The following is a 24,415-nucleotide window of genomic DNA, read 5'->3' as shown; positions in this document are numbered from 1 at the left end:
CGCATCTTGTCTGTTCTGGGTTATTCCAATCGGTTTACATTCCTCTTTGCTTCCGTTCGTATGAAATTCACCAAAGGTCCAAACATGACTAACATACGGTCAAAACATTTTAAACCCTGCACTGTGGGCTTTCATATCGGTCAACATTTGTAACACGCCATGACAGCCAACTGGCAGCACCGACTGATCCGTCGTCGCTGTCATTTAATTCATTGTTTGCCGTCATGATGGTTGGTGCTGTGGCCGCATACAAGAATAATTATCAGAAACAGTCAAATTACGGTAGGCTAATCGACATTTCGATTTCCGGCTCGGTCTAGCTTGTGGAATAAAACGTAAAACAGTGCGACTAAAAAATTCCTTTTTCACTCGCCTAATTGTAATCACGGATGCTACGCAGAATAAGTTGAAACAGTTGGGCGATTACGTTTCGAACGAAGGATGCTGTTGTGGGTGGTTTTGTGTATGTGTGGTTAAATATGTTGAGGCCTCCATTCGAAGGCTTCTAGTGAGCGTCCAGTGTGAATAAGAAATTTACCAGCTGATGTAATGCAATCTGGCCTCGGGTTTTTTTTTTGTTATCGTTTTGGTGACCATAATAAGAAAGTAAGCTACAGAACGAAGAGAAACCCGCCTTCATTTTTTTTACTGAAACAGAATATGTGTGTAGGGGGTGCCTGTGTGAAAATTCTTGGTACAACAGAAAGAAAGGTGAGTGAAAATTGTTCGAAGTTGAGATGCATTCCACAAGTAATTGTTTCGATGCAAGTTGCAAGTGTGTCTACCCTTTTTCTGTACATCGATCAGTGAGGTTCGACCAAGTGGTGCCGTGGGTCTGTGTCGTGTCCAGAAAGTGTGTTTCCCTTCGCCGAGTGACACAGAAAGAAAGTAATACAAACTCGAAGGGAAACTGGAATGCTATGAAAAGGGTTGCTGCTGTGTTGTTTCCATTCTTCTGTGTGTATGTGTGCGTGTTTTGCTACTGTGGTTACTGTGGGTACGAGCCTATTAGAAAAAAAAACGAAACGAGTCATGTACGATCGTTACCACAGTTTCTGGTTTTGGTTTGACTCGCTGAAGAAATTTAAAAAAGGGATTGATCAACCACTCTGGTGTTCCCGTCCGCGAATGCCCTAATAGCATCGGCACATATCAAAGAACTGGTTCCCTGTGGCCATCAACTCCAACAGGAACATCTAGTGTGATCAATTACATGCCCAACATAAATTGTACGATTAGTGTTCCGTCTGGCAAAGGTGTAATTTGTATGTTTAGTACAGACAAACACCTAGATAAATACGCAACGACACACCTGCTCAGATTATGTTCCAGAGTTTCATTCTTCATCTGTGCGTTCGTTGTCACCCTTTTGGGTGCGCGCTTGGGTGTAATATCCAGGAATAATAACTCCATTGTGCGTGCACAAACCGCTTGGAACATAATGTCCCCCCGCGTCATCCGGATGGACAGATGTGTATGTGTGCGGATGCATGTGCGCACGAAAGCAGCCGAGTGTGTTAGTGAGGCAGTAAAAAGGCATGTGGAGAAAGGGCGACCAACAGGCACGCTTCAAGGGAGGTACAGAAGCGGAAGAGACCAGAAAACAAAAGAGAACATAAAAAATCGCTTCCATTTGAATCGAGTTTGGTCTCTTCGGTGTGCTTCTTTGGACAGAGAGATCGTTTTGCTCAAGCGTAACTACCTTCCCAGATGATTTGTCTCGCACGCCCTCCATTTCCCGGCCCGCTCGTACAGAATCCGCAAACGTGCATGATTCACACAAGAACTTACCGCGACACATACCACGATGGTCATGCTGTTCCATAATGTGAGTGGTGTATTTGTGTGGTGTGGATACTGGTTGTACGTTTTTGTTGGTATCGTCGTACTGGCATGACGATATATGATGGCCAACTTCGATCGTACGTTGGCTATCGCATGCTGTTGCTTTTCTTTCTTCTTTGGACTGTATGTGTGTATGTGGTTGTGTTTGTGTGTGCTGCTGGCTGTTTGTGGCTTAACCCTTTTCCACTCTGCAGGAGATATTAGTGTTTTTATTGTTGTTTTTTTTTCGTTTGTTTGTAGCCCTAAAACCCCCAAGGGCTCTTCTCTTGTTTTTTTGGAGTGGTGTGTGGATCACAAGCCCTCAACATGAAGTTGATGCAAAGGGTGGTGTTATTTTCCTACGTTCTTTATTTCCAGCAAAGGAATTCCTTAACGCAGGTATATGATCTTCCTGCCTGATTTGATTTGAAAGAATGGAACACGCAATTTGTAAAATGGATATGGCATAGAAGAAGTTTAAAATGATCGCATTACTTATCACCCAAACATTTTCTAATCATTTACTTTTCGTTTTGAAACAATCAAATAATTATATCGTTAATTGATTTTTGAAAGTTTTATAAAATTATATATCGATCGTTATAACGATCAAATTTACATTTATCAAAAAAGCAAGCTTTTAGCGAGCTTAAGGCTAGCGTTGAAATGCATGCTTCACTTGATTTATTTAATTATTTTTTTCTTATTGCATTCTAATTTATTAAACTAATTAAATTCGTCCTGCCAGTGCGTTTTAATGGCACCGTTTCTATGCTTTATGCCCTATGTATGACAACATGGCTTCAAACCGGCATTTGTTTTGGTGGTATAAAATATTTGTTTATCTCGCGGATGTTTATGCCCGAAATAATAGATATAATTGTGTTCGACGAATGGTGAAGCGATGTTTAAACAATCGAGAGTGATGTCGAAGTGTTTATAGGTGGTTTAGACATTGTTAGTGTTTCAATATCCCACAAAGTGTATCGTTAATCACACAATCGATCTTCAATATTGGTATAATAACCAATTACTCTCAAACTGGCTTTGTGAAACCCATTGAACGATGTAGTTTCACCTTTTTATGTTGTGTTTTTAGTTGTTGTATTTAAAAAAACATGTCTAATTGAGAAGTAAAGCAAATGCTCTATTCTTTCTTTCGTTTTACATTAAAACTATTCGCCTTCCAGCACGAATAGCAATGAAATGAAAAGAACGCAGATGAAACATACTTTTACGATCGGTTTCCGGTCTAATGGTTGGTTGTTGAAGCTTAAGAAATAGTAGGAAAAATTCTCTAACGTGGCACCGAAAGCCTTTTCTATTACTTTTGGTTAGAAGAAAAGTGAAACAGAAATGAAATATAAAAAACACCTTCGCAAAACTTGAGGATTGAGGATCATGGAAGAATTATTGTTGTGATTCAGCTGTAATTTTCGTTTAAAATTCTTAGCTGTTGAAAGATTAGTAATCTTCAATGAATTTGACATACATTATGTCCTCTCTATATTAAAGTTTGATCCACAAAGTGTATTCAAATATGGATTTTAAATATTACACGCATTTTTCTCTTTGTGACTAAAGTATAAAAAAATCATGAATCTATTTTTGTGATAAACACAAACAAAAGGATAAATAAAATATCAATTATTTGGTATCAATTGTTGGCAACGAACTGACAGATTTTAAAAGTTGAAAAGAATAAATATATCATCGATTAATGATGATGTTATGAAAAGGAAAACGGTCATGAAAAAAAAACCACAACCATTTTCAAGTACTTTTTATTTTTCAATTAATGTAAATTGTTATTTGTTTGCTCAATTGCTGTTTAATTGCACCCGAGTTTGTTTCATTTACACATCGGAACTTATTTCATGCCAATAGGAAGGTTTTAAGTTGTAACCGACTTTGGCATTCATTCGAGCTCGATTTGTTTACTTATTGTTTCTACTAAAAGGTACTCACCCAACCGGTCGCATTCGGTTTGGACGAGGTTTGTTTGGGCACGAAATTGTTTCCAGCTTTTGGATTCTGTGGCGGATATAATAGAACCTTCCGAACTGAAACCCTGGCTTATAAAAACATACATCCAAACAGCTCGGAACAGGAGCGTCCCAATACCCAGCTCTGCCCCGGAGATATTGCATCCAATGAACCCGAGAATGGGTTTTTGTTTTCATTAATTAAGTTCAGTCGCTTTTCAATGCCACCAAATTGGAGTTTGAAGTGAATCGCACTGTTTTCTATACCTTTTCACCTTGTCCTATTTGTCGGTCTTTTCGTTTTGTTACTTCTGGTGGACAAACCGATGACAGACCGGGTCGGAAATGATGAACCACCGGTTCAACGATTTGCCGTTATAATTGGTAGAACAACGCGCCAGAGGAGGGGTGCAGGGGCTGCTAGGGAAGGGGAAGGAAAAAGAGAACCAATAATCACAACAATTACATGAACCAAAGGGCCTGCTGCATGAGCAATTATCGTGAGGGCCACATTGGTCGGAAAAGTAAGTGATCGCGAGGCGTAACGCCACGTAACGTGTTTTGTTTGGGGTTTGGTCTTGGTTGGGAAAATTGTTTTTTTTTTCTTCTGTCATTTTGTTAATTTATTTTATTTTTGTCCTCCAAAAAAATTGCTTCGTTCGCTATGTTTTACCATTCGAAACGAAATTCGCTATCCGTTTCGTCGTGCCAAATCGAGAACGAATAACCAAACTAAAACCGAGGTGAAATATTCGTAAATTTTCAAGGCTTTGAACGAATGAGCTTCACTTTCAAGTTTGATGGATGATAGTTTACTTCTATATTAAATAATTTAAAATTCAAAATGTTCTATTCCATTATGAATGACCTAAATAAGTACGATGTGCTTTGCAGTGCGTCATGTTCGGCATATCATTGCCAAACTCTATCACCTTCCACACAATTCGTCATGGCCCCGGAAAAATGGAACGGATCACATTTTTGTTGTTGCTGCTGCTGCTGTTATTTCACATCGATCGATTTTCCACGGTATGGTTTTTCATTTTTTAAGCATAAACTTGTTGCACATTTTCTTTCGTCACCAGAATATGTGTCTGTGTGTGTGTCGTTCCTATTTGCCCATCTACGATTTTTGATAAATTTTCCTTGCTCTCATAATGCCTGAAATGGAAAGCTTCTGCCCTCCGCCGGAGGGCATGGTGGAGGAAATTTTGTCGGTGGCAAATATCCAAATTCTGTGTGAGAACAAAACACTAGTTCCCATGCGATATTTAGCCTGCCATCAAGCACGAAGACATAAAACCGGGCGAACTTCACAGCCCCACGTAAAGGCTTTGGTATGCATCTCTGGCTTGAGTTCTCTTGAGCGTGATCCAGTTTTGAAGCTGGTTGGTGGTAGTGAAAAATCGGCTGGAAAATGGAATGATGGGTTTGCCGTCCGACCAGAGTGAAGGCTGCTGTTTTGGCTGCTGCTGTTATTTAATTATTTATTCCAGACCACGACGACCATTCGGAGGTTCGTTTCCTTCTGCGTGTTATGCCAGTGCGGTTCGGGTGGTTTTTGGTCTTAAATGGTTTCGTAATCGGAGTCGGTATTGTTGTGTGTGGTGTAATTTAAGGTTGAGCTGTGGCCGAGATGCACTTTCCACTGGGAGAGGTACTTCTATTACCCTGTTCGCGTAAGTAGGGTCTCGTTTCACAGACAAAACGATGCTAGACAACGCTTTGCTAGAAACAATCAACGGTAGATTTCGTTGACGGTCTAAGTGTTGGATTGCATGAAGGAAAGATATACACACAGGACTTAAAAAAGATAATTTTTAAGATTATTCTAGAAAGAAAAATCTGCTTCTTTTTATAGAAAATGTATCCGTATGAAAGTAGATAGATTAAAGAAAAAAAAAATATATTAAAAAGTTTCTACAGGTCTTTCATAAAAAATCATTGGAATGCAAAAATGATTAAAAATAGTGTAAAAGAATATACTGTTATTTAGCAGCTTTTCTGCATTTAGCAAATTTTCAATTAAAATTTGAAATTGATTGATTCAATTGAAATAGATGAAGACGTTTTAAAAACACTTTTTGCGATTTCAAAATTTGACACTATTTTGTGCTTAGAGGCAAAACATATAACCGTTTTAAAAATAAAAGCTAACGACGAATAATAACAAAATATGTAAATCAAATCCATCTATTTGCTCTCAAGCCTCTGAGATATTCTTGGTATCGATGTTCATCCTTAATTTTTAAGAATAAATCCATAGTAAATTTAAAAAATGATTAATTTTCACCCTAAATAAAAAAAACTGTTTTTTTATTTTTAATTGGAAATAATTTTAGCGAATTCTAGTAACGATTTATCCCAATTCTGTAAAATAAAATATATTAATTAGACATTAGCAAGTTATATGATTCAACAATTATAACTGTTACAACAAGTATAACTGGGGCGGCCTGATGGTGTATGTATTAACGGGGCCGGACCACACGGCAGGACCGGGGATCAGATCCCATGCAGACCGTCTCCCCGTAGCAAGGACTGACTACCCGGCTTACGAGGTAAAATAAGTTTAAGGCAAAAATGGCCGGCATGACCTCGTTACGCCAAAAATAAGAAAAACAAGAAGCAGAAAAGAATTGTTACAATATTTTACATCAAAAATTGTAGTTGAAAAATATATTCAAACTTGGGTGAAATTTCAAAGAGTTCGTAATAATTATAATAAAAATTGAAGTAAGAAAAATGTGTTAATAAATTCACAAATTTATCCCATTCAGCGATCTCCATTAATAAAATCTTCCTGATAAACATACATACACCACTCTCCACGTGACGAACGCCGAAACGCACATGGCAAGAAAATTATTGGCATATTTGATATCGGAAGCAACGAACCATTAATTTGAACTAGAAGCGCCAGCGCGTGCCTTTTTCCACAACACCACCCCCTTTGGCTAGTAAAAAGAATTTGTCCCACTCAAACGATAAGCTTCAACTATATGGAGGAATATATCCTTTGCGGTTGATCTTTCCATTTATAGCGCGACTATCGTCGGTCGGAGAGAAAGGTTTTTGCAACCGGCGGTGGCTGTTTGTCATAATTTTGTGACTTCCAGCGCACACTTTATCTTCGGGAAGGAAACTGGCGCTCTTTTGTTCGTTTTATAGTCGTTTTGCAGGAACTGCGGTGCTTGTAAAGCAAAAAAAAGCACCAAAAGTGGTTCTGCTGATCCCAAATGGGGAGCGAACAACCCCGAATTCGATAATAGCATTCATGCCCTTCGAAAGGTTGTTTCATCCTTCGCCGCCGGTCGTAGGTCATCGTCTCCAGGGGGAAAAGTTTTTCAGATGGTGCATAGAAGATGGGATGGGGGGAAAAAAACATAATCGAGAGCATAAGAGCGCTACCGTTGGACTGTAAAAATAAAACAAAATCTCACGAGAAATGTTTGTACTGGTGGGGGAATGGTTGATAAGTTGAAAAATTAGGAATTTCTTTGGAATTTCGATCGAAATATCATTAGGATAAATTGTCTTTCCGATAATCGCTCCAGTCTGTCGTGTTGGTTAGTGTTGCGGAGCATTTATCCCCCTAATTGATATACATAAAGTAGTGATGCGTGAAGGACGAACACTTTACAGAAAACAACGTGGAAAACAGCTAAAACCCGCTCGGTTTTAATCCTTCACGTTGTGCTACTAGCTACACTAGGCTACCACATGGCATGGAGCGATAAATAAAATAATAAACTCATCCTTGCAACAGTAAGACTGAACGGCAATGGGATGACCGCTGGACCCAAACAAAGAACAACATCATCCCTATCGTGCAGCGAAACGCACAAGTACCCTTGCCATGGGGGGTATGAGTGCGAAGTATACATTAGTCCCTATCGAGAGGGAAAGCGTGTGGGTGAGTAAGAGTTTAAAAAATTTCTCGATTTACTCATACAACGCACTGTAGCCTGCTACATACCTGCTGTGTGTATGTGTGTTTGCGTTTATTGCGCGGTACAACGATCCTTTTTCCACAGCTTCACCACACACCTTGCCAGGATACGGCCGGATGAGAACGAAAGTTCGCTGACTTTGTCCTGGCTGATTTTGACGTCCTTTCTGTGTGTTCGTCGACCCTGTCGATCAAAGTGGGAGTCCTTTCTATGTATGGGTGTGTCTGTGGGTGTGTGGGTTATATTCTCTTCCTTTCTCTCTACTACACAGTCAGCGCATTTTCCTTTTATTAGTACACCACCGACGAGGGGTTGTGCCTTTGCTGTATGTGCTACTACTGTATGAGAAAAAAGGAAGCGATGAGCTCAAATGTTCGTTGTGAGCAATGCTTTATCTCGCTCTATTTTCCTATTGGAAAACCATTTTCCTCACTAGTACAACCGCTCGTCACACCGCAACACGGGCTTTAAAATCAATGTTGTCAAACGATGTCTAAACCGCGCGTACCCACACTGGGGAGACCTTGTGCGATTTTCTTTGCCCAAAACGCTTTTAAATTGTACAGTTTTACCATCTGTTTTTTTCATCACACAAGTGTTAAGAGGTTAAAGTTTTTTTTTAAATAAAATTAATATCATTTCCTATTTCAACGTTAGCAGCAATGAAACTCAAAGTTTAATCGAAAACTAAGCACATTTTTGCATTCTTCTTCCTAAACAAACATTTTAGTTACTTTACTTTTACGATGTTGCTGCATTTATATTTTCAAAAAATATTGCTATTTTTCGAGTTCACTAATTACTATACCATACGATTCAAAACACACAACGAGACACGTCCCCGGATACAAGGGCACCGCTGTCATGTGCAGAAGCTTGCATTTGGCGAACCAACGGAAGCAACCAACAAATAACGATTGCCTTCTACCATCTGGCCATGGTGATTTCGAATTTGGAAATTAAATTGCATATTGTGCGTGCGTCTTTGTATACGGTTTTACCTCTCGCAAGTTGCGACAATTTAATTAACGCATGGTTTTGTACCACGCTGTGTTACATCTACCAGTGTGTGGAAGTCTTTCTAATGCAGTTACGGAAATTATTTGGCCGGTAACAAAAAAAAATGTAAAAGAAAAAAACATTTTACACATCTTTATGTACTTTCTATACATTTTGGTCTAGTAATTTCAATTGTTGATAATTTGTGAGTTTCATAAATCTTAACTTAATAGCCATTTCCTGCATATGAGAGAGACGCGCTGTTCAGATCGAGATTTAAAACGGGATAGTTCGAGCGGTCCTTTGGTCCTGTGTCTCGGCCCTCGGTTTGATACATCGAAGGTCAAAGTTCAAATCTCGCGTCTGGATTGGTGGCTAGTCTCTCACAGAAAAGATTGATTGGTCTGCTACTTGGTAAACATTTAACCGTTGTATGACATTTCATCATAATACATATAGTTGATAATCGGTTGTTGTCTGAAAAATGTTTATTTTTCCATATTAATAATAATTTAACGTTATTAATACTAGAACTACCGGACCAGTCATTTTGACTGAAACGCTTCATTTTCATCACATTATTTTTAGGGGTTAAACAATCCTAAGGTGGCTGAAACATGAATTTTATATAGATATTTAATAGTAAAATCTCCAATAAACAATAAAATATACTCCAACTCTTCGAAATTGTTCAAAAATTAACCACGAATGAAAAACGCCTAAAACGCTTGGTAGTTCTAGTGTAAAAATAGAGCAAATTTACTTTGTGCGTATAGATTGTGTTCGATTTGCTAATGTGTTTCTGCTTAAAGTGTAGTGTGTATCATCAAAACCAGACAATTCTTTGACATGTTTAAATAGAAAAAAACCAATGGAAGTATAGAAAAGAGACGAATGCAACAGCACCAAGCTCTTGTCTTTTGTTGAGTATCTAAAAGGATTTATTTATAGTAGCATACGATTGTGAAATATGCGGTGTGAGTGAGTGCACTCTCCGTTAATGCACTTTTTGTATGCACTGTGTTCCTTTGTTGGTCTGGAAAAAGGTTGTTGATGTCATGATGTTTTTTGGATGGTGTGTGATGCTTTTATTTTTCTTTTCGATAATTCCATCGAATCGAGCGATTATAAACTATTTATTGAAGAATCACGCACGCTCTCGTTATGTATTTTATACCGTTTACATTTGGATAGGTTAGCAAAACGTTTAGCGCACAACAACAGTTTAATGTGTGAATCAAAGGGATTCTGTTGCTGAGGTGGCATACAGGACCAGGAGGAACAGAAGCATCCAAAAACGTGCGTGGGAGTGATACTAAAACGAACAGAGAGAAGCAATGCGTTGCGTCCTCACAACATGAGCACAACGTGATAAGAAATCTTCCCAGCAAAAAGGAACGAAAGAGCAAAACCTTGGAGCTTTAGAGTACACTCTCTCGAAGTGAACGGAGTAACCAACGGCATGGTGTGTATCCGTTTTAAGGACGGCTCACTATAAGTGTACATCGCCAACATCTAAATAGACGAATGGTTATTGCTCTCGTCCCGATAACGGGCATCCAGAGAAATGAACACCTGAACTATGTTTGTACTCCCCGGACTTGCGCACTGCTAAACTCATTTCCATGAAAACCATGGCGGGCAGTGGTAGATCCTTTTGCTTCTCTTTTTTTTTAACCGCGTTTCTCTTTCTCTCTCTCTCTCTCTCTCTCTCCGGTGAAGTTTCCCTCTGGTTAGCAGTTTGTTATGTGTATGGTTTTTCCGACTGGCGCTGCATTCCAGTGTCGCCCAGTCCTTGCGCCCAGTCCTCCACTGGCGGGAGACATTCATTTTATGCGTGAGTGACCCTCCGTGCCAGGGATAACAAAGACACTCGGTTCGGTGTTCGAATACAGAACGCGAAACGACAAAACTCTGTTCCACGACGCCAAATGTGTTTCGTTTCGCCCAATGTTAACCCCATTATTTGCGGGACGTGGAAAAAGGCAATCTAAAACCATCCGAGACATTTGATTCGGGAAAAGCTTTGTACGGTAGAAAATGGAGTAGCTTGGCAAAAGGATAAACAGCAAACGTTTGTACAGTGGTGAGTATTGCGTTGTTGTGAGTTGTTGCGTTGCCTAAACTTCTTTGTGTTGTTGGCATGTTAGTGTTGAGGTGAATTTTTCTACCATGTGGTCTATTGGAAAAAGTGCATTCCCCAAACAAGGATGGTAAAACATACGTGAAAATCAACTTGTGTGTTTATGGATACGAGAGTTAGTCCTTATATCTGTGCGTGCTTTATCGCGCTGATTCATTAGTGGAGAATGAAGATTGAAGTTTTCAGTTTTTCGGTTGAAAAATGATTGTCAAATTCTTATCTGTGTTGCCGTGCTTGGAGAAGGCGAATTGTATGTGGTACGTACCACAATGTGTATGGGTGTTAGTGTTGATCAGAGGGACAATAAACAATATACTTTATTTTGTCTATATTATTTCAGTGTAGTTTGCCATGTTGCTTATAGGTTCATCCTAAAGTGTTTTAAAATTGAATGTTTTCTTTAAAGTGTGTTTATATTAATGTTAAAATTTAGTAACACACTAACACAGCAATCAACAAAACCAGCAAGAAAATTGATCTGTTTTCGATAAGTATATAAATTTAATCGAAATAATCGTCTTTGTGGAAAAGAAAACATCAGCATCCATTACGATCTGTAGCAAAAGCTCTTTGTGTTTCCGATACGCTTACTGCTGCTGTACGATGGTGAAGCACAGCAACAACACATTTCTCGCGTTTCTCATCTGTATGCGTGTGTGTGTGTGTGCTGTTGTTGAGGGTTTTTCGCGCTGTTGTTGATCGGGAGTTGTTTTTCACTGCGAGACTGCGTGGTTGGGTGCGAGGACTGGTAGGGAACAATATATAAAAAAACTACGACTTCAATACCACGGAGATGAATTTTCCAACGGAATAGAAGAGAGTGAGGAAAAGAGTAGAAACAAGTGAATTTGTCTTATGTGTGAATGAAACGGATTGCATTAAATCTGATTCATGAAACCCGAGATACATATCTCTTGAACCATGCTGGTCGCTTCAAGGTACGTGTGTGTGTGTGTGCATACTGAAAAGGGAAGAAAAAAGAAAAGTGAGAGAGGAGAATAAAAAAAACAGCTGACCTTTTGTTTTGTCGCGAACTTTTGAAGCGTTGGACTCTCCTAATGCACGTTCCGAGTTGCTAAAGGGGTTGAGTGAAAATCCAAACAACGGCACACTGTTGTTATTTCCGTTTTTTTCCGAAGGACCCTTGCATTGTGCTACAGTGAGCTATGTTGCAAAGCGTTAGAATATTGGACGGGGTATCGCGGATATTCGTGAGCAAGACGTCATGTACGGGTAAGCGAAAAGATTGGAAAAAATGGAATATGATTTGATCTGCCAAAGGGGAAAACCTGTTCGTCATTACGGCGTTTGGTAATTTTTGCGTCGCTATTTTCATCATCCAGGCACAAGACAACAAATGAAAAGAATCTTGGTGGTAAATAGCAAACACTTTCCACACGCATAATTTTTCACGTTTCGACCAGCGGTGTCGATAGTTAGGAAACAAAGAAACATAAGTTTTGCTTTGCTTTTGCTAGCAAAATATTCACCGCTGGGGAAAACTTGGGTATGGAAAACTGGGAGAGTGAGATAAAGAGAAGCCCTCTTGCCGAGGATCATATACATACCTCGGCGATAGTAGGGTTTTGGTACAATGTTCGCCACCGTTCTGGCAACATGATACGGACAAATGCTTGGATAAATGTATCCAAATGTACAAACGAACCGTACGAATCCTTGCTTCGGGTCATGTGTTTGTGTTCGACATTCTTTGTCGAAATTGTATCATCAACATTGATCTCTGTGTGTCTGTCGTCGGCGATATTGTGGATGCTCCATTCCAATTAATGAATAAAACTGTAATTTAACGATCTGTTTTCTTTTTCAACCTTTATTTGTTACACTGTGTGTTTGCTAATTAAATTTTTCATATTTCTCTGTTTCGTTGCAGGCACTGTGATCATCTCGAGATATTCAAGTTCGTCGTATTTGTGCTTTTTGTTTTGTTTGTTGGAAAAGTTATTGAAAAATAATTGCCACACATTTTTTAACAAGGCCCAATTTATGAGTGTTATTTGTGAAACGGATTGGTGCAAGTGATTGTTTAGTATAATTTCCGTTTATTTATTAAGACGTGACAAAAATTGTTTTTTATTGCATTACTTAAATGGTCTATAATTTCGTTTAGCATTTTTTTAGGTGCGTGTGCGTTGGCCCACTAATAAGTGTGTTAGTGATCAGATTGCATATTGTGAATTGTGGTAATTTTGTGAAAAAGTGGCTCAAAATCTATTTATCCGTATGGATGTATGAAAACCCTCTGCACATGTGAAGGTCGCAAAGTGCAAGGTGTGTGTGTGTGTGTGGATGTAGGGTATGATAGATCTGTAACGACACGCCAACGTATCCTGGTATGTGTGTGAATGTGCATAAGGATAAATGAAAGGATCGTGTGATCGTGTGGTTGATTCGGGCGTTTAAATCATTCGATCAATTGCGCCATTTTCCATGCCGATGAAAACGCAAAGCTATTGTGCGAGTAATCGCGAGCTAGAAGCAAAAATTGTGCAGCAATTGTGAATTAAATATAACGCAAAAAAAGTGTACGAAACATCGGAGAACACGCTAGCACGATCATCCGTAGTATTGTTTAGCTGCTTTCTTCGTGTGCGACGGTGTTGCGACGACGTGGTCAAGACGACGGCACATTCGCGCTTCGGATCACGGCACGATCGGCGGCGGCCATCCGGTTCCGGCTGATCGGGTGAAAAAATGCATCTGAAATGTGGATTATTGCTACTTTTTACGCTGCTGCTCCTCAACGACATCGAAAGTGGTAGGTACAAGTGTATAAATCAGTGGACAGAGATTTGTTTCTTTAAATAGCTTTAAATTAGCGTACTATAAAGAAACATTTGTTTTCCCCGAAAAAGAACGAACTGCTGTCAACAGGCATGAGAGCAGAGGGGGATGATGATTTGGATAAACAAACATTCCGAAATGAGCTTCCTCCTTTGGCTTATGGATTCTTCCTAATCCTGTGGCGTTGTTTGACTTCGTCTCTAATCCTTTGAACCGACCGGGATGGGTTGATTTGGTTTCTCCGTTTTTTTGCCTTAGAATGGCACGTGGCGCTTCCTGCAGAGGGCTTCGAATGAAGTTGAGAAATTCGAATGCACGGAGAAACAGGTAGCGGGATTAGGGAAACGTTCATAGAATTGAAAGATATTTGAAATCGTTTCCTAACTCCCGGGAGCACCATGTTGAATGCAAATCATGCTAAATTACCATCAGTAGAGATTACTTCTCGTCGCTTCGGTATTTGCTGTGTACGTAATACTGAGCTTGTTTCGCTTCTTTTATGTATGTTTGCCTAAAATGTCTTGCTGGTGTGGATCAAAAGAAATACAAATATATTGCTTTACAAAAAAGTCAACTAAACAAGGTTGTGAGTTGAAAATTTTATAAATAAATATTTTGAAGTCTGAACTTCATTACGCTTCAATATTTTAAGTAACTTGTGATTTGTAAGCAGAAGCATAGGTGATTAGAGATATTTTCTTGATGTGGTTTATTTGCTTTTTGTATTAAAAAGTTACATACATTCTAGGGTAAGATTGTTCTCGTAGTACCGCCTACAGCACGTAAATTGATCACGTTTTAGCGTTTAATATGTTGGATGTTTTAGAAGCATCTGTCAGTTAACGGTTCGTCGTGTTGTTGGAATCGCAAAACCAATTAAAAGCTATATAAATGTGTTTTTCACGGCTAGTCACAGTATAGAACGTGACCATCATTTGGCTGACGCACTAGCGTGATGAATTTTATGGTGTATTCTAACCGAATGCTTGAGAGTGCGGAAATGAAAATGGAAATCGGAATTGACTAAAGGTCGAATTTAATTATAAAAATTGGCAACGTTTAGATTTTACTATTTTTGTTGTAAGCCCAAGAATACTGTGTATTGTCGTTGAAGCTTAGTATTTAGCTAAGTATTGTAACATGCCATAATTTGTTGTGATTTTAAAAACCCCGAACTGGAACTTGCCTGTATAACGGCTTACAAGGTTATTTTTACCATTAAAGGTCTTTAATAGTCTTGGGTGGCCCGGTGGTGTATGTGATAAACGGCGCCGGTCCACACGGCAGGACCGGGTTCAAATCCCATTCGGACCGTCTCCCCGTAGCATGGTCTGACTATCCTGCTACGTGGTAAAAATAAGTCTAGTCAGCCAGGAATGACCGGCGTGATCTTTTGAGGTCGTTGAAGTTAACAAGAGAGAGAGAGAGAGCGAGAAGAGAATAGTATTGGGTAAATTTGATTCGAATTCACGAATCTGAATGAATCTTTGAACTCTTGTTGGTTTACTCACTGTTAAGTTTGTAGTTTGTAGGAATCTGCGATGATTCATGAATCTTTTGGGCCTCAATTCATGATTTGAACGAGTCTGTTTTGAAGATTCATATTAATGACTCTTTTTATAACACAACACTAGTCTTTAAGTAAATTTTTTGCTGCAGGAACATAATCCGGGTAGGATTTTGTATAGAACGAGTTGTGCGACGGGCCCTACATTGGGCCCTCCAGGAAGAAGACTCTATATATCATAAAAACATAAACAACGTATTAATGTTATCCCATAAATAGAAAAAAAAATCACAAATGACAATAAGGTTTTACTAAAACCACTGAACAGTATTAAAATTATGTGTTCAAAAAACAAGTACAATACAATGTATATTAGAATATTTAGGAAGCATGAAACTAAAGTGTGCTGGAGAGAGCGTAATAAAATTAAGAATATATTTATTCTAAACGCATCTGAACATTCTTCCTGATCAAATATAACGTTAGTTTTGTTTAAATTCTTTGTGGATTGTGTGGTTTACAATGAAGATTTTAATTTTGCTTTGAGTCATGCTATGTCTAATGTTTGTGTGTGTATGTGGTTCTTTTTAATTATCTTCCAACATTTCCACTTGAGGTGACATTTGAGTTCTTATTTGCGTTTACACGTCATTCCGGATTATGAATGTTGTGCTCCAGTTTTGCTTTTGTTTGAGTTTTATCTGCACTGTGATATAACGACATGCTGGCGGGTGGGAAAACATCGCTCGGTGTAACTTGTACGTAAGTGCCACAAGCTAGAAAATGTAAGTGTGTTTGTATGAATGCTTTGTAGGGGGAGGGGGATGGGTGGTTTATGTGGTTTCGACATATTTTTTGGTGATAAAAAAAATCCCAAAGTTAAATATAAAAAAATATTTAAGACAGGTGATAAACATAAAGTAGCGAAAAGCTCTTCTTCTAAATTTATTGAACTCGTCAGCAAAAAGCTACATTAGCAAAGCAAAAAATATTATTAACTTTTAAAATGTTTCGCCGTACCGTGAAAAGTTGATTTATGTGGTCCTTTTTTCTCATTTTGAATTGTTGATGCTTTCAGTTTTGAAAGGTCATTTTGTTGGGTTGAAATATCACAAGAACGGAAGGACTCGTTTGCGGATTAGATTGGTTGCTTTTTCGTACGGACCAAATCCAACCTTTTTAGAATGTTTTGCGCAACCTCAAGTGCAGGGATAAAAGGAAGGGCAACTTAATATCTGTTTTCAATCTTCTTCATTCAATGATCCTGTTGCTTTAGAAGGTTTGGGATTTATTTGTTATTAGGAAGGACTTATGCTATCGACATTAAGCTGCATTTTTTATGATATTCTACATGCGTAATACCTGTTGCATGACCGAGAATAATAGAGGGTCGGATCAGAGTTCTTGTAATTAAATTTTAATATCATGTAGATCGAGTAATTTCAAAAGAGAGATGACAATCTACTCAGTGAATTACTTGATAATATCGTTTTGAATGCTTCTCATAATTTTTATGAGTACATTTTTCTTACTTGAAATGTTATGCCAAAACATTATTTTTTCCGTGTCACGTCAGTTTTATTTTTTTATTAATTATATTTTATTTTTTGATGCTATTTGAATACAACACCTCGCATTCGCAACTCAGAATAAACTTTTTTGTTGTGTGCGCTGCATGGGCAAAGCTTGATTTTTTTTTTGTTTTGTTTCGTTTCACTTCAATTATGTCTAGGTTTTACCACACCGCTGCAATCATTCCTATTTGGGGCTCATTTTCACGAGTCACACTGAAAACACATAACCTCCAAACGCGTCTTTGAAGGACGCTTGAAGCTGAAACGAAGTCGTTGAAAGAAGCGGCACCTCGGTTCGTTGGGTGGTGGTTCGTAATGTAGTAATTTGGAAGCATTTTAGCATTTGGTGTGTTTTCGCCCGAAACGAAGTGGAAGCTCTTGGCGAAAATTTGTACCCTTACCGTTCCCCGACCGTGTACGTGACTGTTTGGACAGACGGTTTGATTGGGTCTTTGGTCCAACATTCGGAGGTGGTGTCCTTCGACGGTATTCGGACAGACGGGGTTGGATAAAACATAAACCAGTTAACACTCAGTGCGTTGAAAATGTCCCAAAAATTAATTCAAGCGTTTCAAATGATGTCGATGGCAAGTTATTGCCTGTCGGTGGTAAGGCAAGACACGAGGGACATCACATAAAAATTGCCTATTAAATGTTCGCCTTCGGTAAAGATGTTTGCGTTTGTTACAGTGAATGGAAACTGTCCTTCCGGTCAAAGCAATCAAGGTCTAGGCGATGGGAAGGAAATGCCATTGCGTGTAATTCCATATACTTGACTCATTTTCGAACATTACGATGGATCACGTTGATGGAACAAATATTGTGTAAACGTAATGTATTTCCGATGCTTAAAAAATATTTCTTTTATTCGTGTGCAAAATTTTTTATTCGTGTACAAACTACTTTTATTCGATTTGTTACGTTGGTTGTAATTCCATACAGAACAAATAATCCATTCACATTTCTAACATGGAATGAGTAGGTGGACCTGATGGTTTGAAGGTAGCGCAGCCGAGCGCCACAAGACAGTGTTGGTTCAAAATCCCATTCGCACCATTATCTGTGAAGCAACAAGCAAGACCTAGATATTTGTAAAACATTCACATTGGAACGAAATTAAATGCATACATGAACATTTTAGAATTGTTTTAATTAATAGAATTAATATTGATAGTCATTTTAGACTGCATAAAGAGAAATAAATAAATCAAAACAAGAAGGTACTTAAGCTTCATTTAAATCGTTTAAATTTGTTATGAAGTTTTCAAACACTCTGCAACAAGCGTAATGAATATTTGAATCAGCTTATTCTGAAGTTTATAGTTTACCCGGGCAGCATGGTTGATTTTCCTCTGCCGGATTGTCGGTTAAAAGTGCAACGATGCAAAAGGACACAACCTTTGTGCAGCTGTCATTTGCGGAGCTTCATTTCTAACATGTCTAAATTTGTTGGAAGTAGTACTCTGTCCAGTTCGTTACCGTCTGTATACTCTTTCAAGAGCAATTGTTAAGAAAGGGAGAAAGTTCTAAAGAGTATATTAATGCATAGAATAGTTTGACTTATTTGCTGTCTTTGTGTAGTTTAAGTATTTACTATTATGTATTTTAACGTCATTATGAAAAATATTTGAAGATTTATTCATATTAGGCGATTAAAATGTATTTTGGTAAACTATCATTCTCGTTACGATGATATCGTTGCGTTTATGCTGATACTTACATCGCACTGATAGCCGCTTCAGCAACTCTGGGAAATATAATTTGTAGAAACTGTCGTTATTTCCCATTTATTTAACATAAATGTGTATTACCAACAGCGAGTGACTCACGCAAAACACTCCCGTCGATTGACACGTCGGTGCTAATGATGATAACATTTTGCACAAATTTGAAGCACCCTCCGGTGGATTGGATGCGCTTTTTTGTTTTCTCTTGGCCATGATTTCGCGCTATGCTTTCTATTACTACCACCAACACTAACGTTACTGCAGTGGTAGGTTTGCGCGAATGCATTACGCAGCAGACGGCGGAAGGCTGGTTTTGTTGATGAGTTGTTTCCTTCGGCACACATCACATCGATTTGTATGTAAAGAGCACTCCATGTTACGATGTGTGTATCAGTAGTAGCAGCGGAGATAATTTTGAATGACTTGGGCAAAGGTGAAGTTCGAAGTGTTATGACTCATTGCTATATAAATGAAATGGTACCAAAATGTATTTACTTAAAAAATATAAATGGGAAGAAATATGTATATTTTTTTCAGCGGTGAATGAACGCTTGGAACGGACAGATCAGACATTTTGATTGGCTACGGTCCCTTTTAATCACATACATTTTCGAGGTTAAGACGTTCTATCGTTGTCAATGTACGTGTTTTACGCGTCTATGTTAGTAGTATGAACTAAAAAATATATTTTTAAATTAAGTAAAGAGTCAAGTAACAGCAACCACTAATAAAACCCTTTTAAAACGCTTGGACGTAACACTAGGCCTACCGGATCAGTTGTTTTGACTGGAACGCTTAATTTTCATCACGTTATTCTTTGGGTTTAAACCATTCTAACTTACAAAAAATCACGTAAATTTAATGCAGTGTTTTTTAGAAATTGTTTAGAAAGAAATGTTTATTCGAAATTGTTTACAAAATATGCAAAAATGAAAAACGCTAAAAACGCTTCACAGGTCTAGTGTTAACTGGAAGTGGTTGGTACAGTTGCGTTCGCTAGCTAGTGGTTAACGAGCATTAAAAAAAGTGCTAATTTTCAGTGTTACCACAATGTAAAGTAAACTGGTAAACATAAACCAATGGGCGATCCGACAAACGCAATGATTCGCATGTATCTCGCGAATTCTCAAACGACAACGCACAAACGGGTAGAGGTCAGTAACATCCAGTGAAACAGCGACAACATTTGGTTGTCTGTCGTCTATCTTTCTCTTTCATATTAAATCACACACAAACACACAACTTCACACACTTTTACACATACACTGCTACTAGTGCTTTCCTCGTGGTCAGATGATGATGGCCATTGCCAAGTAGGACGTGTTGATGATGAGACAGACCAACTGATGCGAATTATTCCGGACTGTGTTCCACAGCCAACACTGAGTCCAACGGAGGGCAATGATTCATGTTCCGGTTTTTGAATTTTCCTTTCCGCCCTTCGCCGTGCAGGTGGCAGCAATAGAACCTTGCACCGTTCGAACTGTTTTCGAGGGCATCACCGCCGAAGACACGGACAACCCGACAGAGGTTCGGGGAACTTTCAAGCGCTCCACGGGTTAGTTGGGAGGGAGACTGGAGCATAGCATCAGAGAATAATCTGGGTGCGCAAAGCATTCGCCATTAATCATCATTTGAATCTCGTTTGTATTCTACGAATGTCATCTCGCTTTTTTGATTTCTATCTACGCTCTATTCTACGCCATTTTTCAGTCGCGGAGCAATGCCTTTCTATTGGGTTTTACTACTGCTCGGTGCTATTTGATTGTTAATTTTCGGGAGTTTTTTTTTCTCTCTCAAATATTTTATGTGTTTTTGTTTTATTCTAGAAAACCATTTCCAGCAGCACTTTTTTTAAATTAGCGATAACGATTGATAGAAATGTGGCAATCAACTTTGAAGCATTAAGTTACATGTTTCTGCGGTTGTCATTTTTGTTTTGTTTGGCAAAAAATGCATTTTGATGTTTGAAAGCAATGAAAGAAGGTAATAAATATTGTATTTTTTTTATTCTACTGTATGTTGAATTTTATAGATTTTATTACCATTGTTTTTGTTGATAGCTAAGTTATAACATTTATGTGCATGATTATACTAGCGAATAATGAACGATGCTATTATTTAAATTATGTTTTCCATGAATTAAACATTTTGGAAAAAATGAGCCATACTTTCAGTTTCCAAAGAATTGTTCTAACTTTCTTTGAACGGTTGCCTATGTTTGAATGGTCTGTTCTGTAGAAAACTTTTAATGAGCATCTTGAACAAGCAGTCTTATTTCTTTAACCTGCGGGCATGGAATATTGGTAGAGAAAAAAACTTTTAATATACCAGTGTTTCTATAAACCTACGCATTGTTTTTTGTACTGATTGATTGCAGGGTTTCTCTCGAAAATCTTTAATTACAAATAACCATTTGGTGCAAATAGGTGATATTTAACAACTTACTTTAGTTTCATTGTTAGCTTTTTGTTAAATTGGTTTTTGATGAAATATGTTTCAACATAAATAGAACTATTTTAACGAATAGCAATTTCACGTTTAATTGTATTTCGTTATCCTACAATCATGAAGAGCACGTATTCGATTCGGAATTAACGATGTTGCCACTAGAGCGATTGGAATGTTGTTCATGATGTTAATAATTCCTACGCAACGATTTTCGGAAGTCATAAAGGAAAAGGAAAAATAGTACCTAGAATAAATTATATTCAGCCAAGCGCCAGGAGGGAATGGGAATACGATTGCCTACAAGAGAAAAGCCGAATTTGTTTTGCTCCGTAAAGCGTAGTTTCGCTATGATAAAGCTCGTAATAATATTTTACGATCCTTTGTTTTGGGTATTCGATACTACGTAATATGAAACATCGCTTCAGCTTACGAATAGCGAATGATCATTTCAAAAACAAGATAAAACTGTTTGCGCTACCCAACAGTCACTAAACTGTTACCTGTAGAAACAGCCATTTAATGTCATGTCTAGTGTACGTTCAATCATCGTATAATTGATAAAAATTCATTTTCTTTTTACTTGATTTATTTATGTCTAGACGTGGAGGCTAATATCCTCTTATGATTTCTATTGAATTGACGTATTAGTATAAACTCTACTGCGGGCAGAGTGAAGTATACATGAGTATACATAAATTATTTTATTCGCTTACATACAATGTAACAGATAATCAGATACGATACGATACGATAGCAATAAACAAAAATGTTTTTCAACTTTCGAATTGGAAGTATTATGTTGTTGGAAAAATAAATGAAAAAACTTATTAAACTGGTTGGGATATTGCCTAACGCTTGGAAATTGCACATGTACGAACAGATGTAAAACAAGCAAAAACATTTGAGCTTTGTAGCAAAACTTGAAATATGTAGACACGGTCATGTAGAAAATAATTCAAAACACTTCGCTCTTTCCTTTTTTGATCATCTTTTCTTCGTTTTTTCTTGATGTAATTCAGTAATGTAATTATTTTTTATAAATGATTTTTTCGCTACAATGTAATGCAAACTTCAAATTTAAAAAAAAATTAACTTTTTTACGGGATGTTATGTTTCTTTCTTTTGGATATTTTGGATCGATCATGGAGAGTTATTGATCTCAGTAAAGATTTTCTCACGAAAGGATCGATGATTAAATTTCTCCCGAATCGCGTTCTCTGATAAGCCAAGATCTTGGCTATTTCTGGGCTAAATAATATGGGAAATTACAAATTACAGTCTTAATGGTTTCCTAGAATATCTCGGAACCCAGAATTTCTCTATCAATTAGATTACATATTTTATTTAGTAGTAGTTACACAATTGATAAGTCCTTATATATTCACATTGAGAGTTTTAATTTGATTTGATTTCTTTGTGTTTTACGAATATAAACCTGAAGAGAAAAACTCATTCAAAGACACTGTATTCGAGCAATTTTCGAGCTTCTGAGTGTTTCTTATTATGTTTAAAGTATTGCAATATATATACATATATATGTAATTTTATGTAAAATTTAGCAATCGTCTCAATTTAATGCCAATATTTTTAAATGATTTATTGAAGTCACTGCTGAGTGTCGCACAGATATAAATTTCTTCATTTTTTGCATGAATAATCCGACCAAAGGTCACCGAAAAACGAACAAATGATACAAAACCTTGTCAACAGGGAGCGTGAAAGTAGCAGTATGTGTGTAAAATGAAATAGAAAAATAAATAAACCAGAAACTAAACTAATTGACCTAAATCAGACAGGCGTGAACTTCGTGTGCGAATGGTGATGATGATGATGGGTGCATGGTGCTGTAGAGAGGCACCGTGACAAGTTGTTTCTCATTATTGCTTGTCAGTTTATCCATCAGAAACTTTATTCTTGATAAAATAGATTATTTACCACAGTTATGCAAGAGTTACATTCGACTTTCGTTACATTTTTACAGATATAGACCAGACGGTATAAAGAATATGCATAAATCTGTCACAGATCTATGTTAACAAAACATTGAAAATAGTTGATTGAAGGATTAAAATAGAAATATAGCTGGTTATGGTTTGTAGCTAAACCGCCATTCCACTCTTCAATAAAACCACCAATAAAACACCAAATCACGTTCGACTTCCCTGGGGTGTTTGCTAAGCTATGCGGAGTAGATGTGTATCACAATGCTCGACAGGAAATAGACTAACGGTCACCGGTATGCGTAACTCGTGCATGCATCATCTGGTTGTTTGTGGCCGCGGTACCAACCCCATTTGTATTATTTCTGCTACAAATTGTCGGCCACATTACAATGACAATGTGTGAAACTGCATTATCAATCGCTTTTGACACGGGTATGTGTAATTTGGTTATTATTACAACAAACATTGTAACTTTTTGTAGTTATTTCTATGCTACAACGCCATGATTATTATGCATGTGTTGATGGAAGTTATGACAATATTCATTATGTTCATTTTCATGTTAGAGTTAGGTCTTGGTTATAAAGATAAATTTGTAAAACCGCGAGGCAACGGAAATATAATAAGGAATAAACATTAAATTTAAAATTTACAACTTAAATTTAAAAACTTTAAATCATTACACAGTTTGACTTATCAAATTTAACTTTTGCAAAATTTCGTCCAGATTGTATAACTGAATAACCAAATGTTGGGAACGAGCGCACCTCGTTTTATTGATAAACAAAATAACTAGGCAGGATAATGCGTGCGCTCATATAGATCCGGTGAAGGGAGAGAAAGTGAGCGTAGGAACAGATCCGGTCCGACAGTAGCAATGCAATCGTGGAGAGGAACACTAGCTTTTTATAAATACGAAACGCAAAATAAAGGGAATCAACCGGCCACGAGCCTACTCGACAACCTCCTTGAAGTTGATAAAAAAGGGAAAATTGTATTCCAAATTTCACTCTCACAAAAAAGGATCTGTTGCGCCCAACGTGGGGCTCGAACCCACGACCCTGAGATTAAGAGTCTCATGCTCTACCGACTGAGCTAGCCGGGCTAGTTAATGGAAAGTGGTTATGATTGAAACACACACCGTGTGATCGTGCCATTCGACCTACGATCCATGATCGGTTGTGTTCCACTCAGGGTATTTTATTTATAAACATTGCCTCTCTTGTTGACCGCAGTTCAAATAAGATTTTGAAGTGCGAGAAAATACACGTGCGATAAGATAACGATGAGCAGAACCATATGCATAAAATTTTAAGTGCGAATATTAATATGGCCCTTAGGCCACATAAATCCAGTTCATTTTGTGTTATGTGTGTTCCCCAGTTAGGGGTTGTATTTCTGTGACCCCTTGATCGAAATGAAATAAGATCCAGTTGAATAGCCCCTTAAGCATTTGATTTCCGTTTCGGAATGCATCAGGCAAGGGTATTATGTTTCATATAACAAT

General features: G+C 37.8%; 1 protein-coding gene and 1 non-coding gene across 9 annotated transcripts in view; one reads left to right on the top strand and one right to left on the bottom strand.

The window, feature by feature from the left end:
- Window positions 1-33: 33 nt before the first annotated feature.
- The window catches only part of LOC125763785 (disintegrin and metalloproteinase domain-containing protein 10 homolog), a 59,304-nt gene continuing 34,922 nt past the window's right edge, over window positions 34-24,415 (top strand). For 3 of the 8 annotated variants that reach the window (XR_007418396.1, XM_049427300.1, XM_049427294.1), the window contains exons 1-2: window positions 291-711; window positions 12,796-13,680. Coding sequence is in view for 7 of the 8 variants with exons in the window: in XM_049427300.1 (XP_049283257.1) it covers window positions 13,617-13,680 (64 nt within the window). In the remaining variant the exon portion in view is untranslated. The other 5 variants (XM_049427298.1, XM_049427297.1, XM_049427296.1 and 2 more) reach the window with 5 other exon arrangements.
- Window positions 23,941-24,013, bottom strand: Trnak-cuu (transfer RNA lysine (anticodon CUU)). The gene has a single exon. It is a non-coding gene; the product is annotated as a tRNA-Lys (tRNA).

This window comes from Anopheles funestus, chromosome 2RL (genome assembly GCF_943734845.2).
Source record: "Anopheles funestus chromosome 2RL, idAnoFuneDA-416_04, whole genome shotgun sequence".
NCBI lineage: Eukaryota > Metazoa > Arthropoda > Insecta > Diptera > Culicidae > Anopheles > Anopheles funestus.
This window is presented reverse-complemented; position numbering and strand designations above follow the sequence as displayed.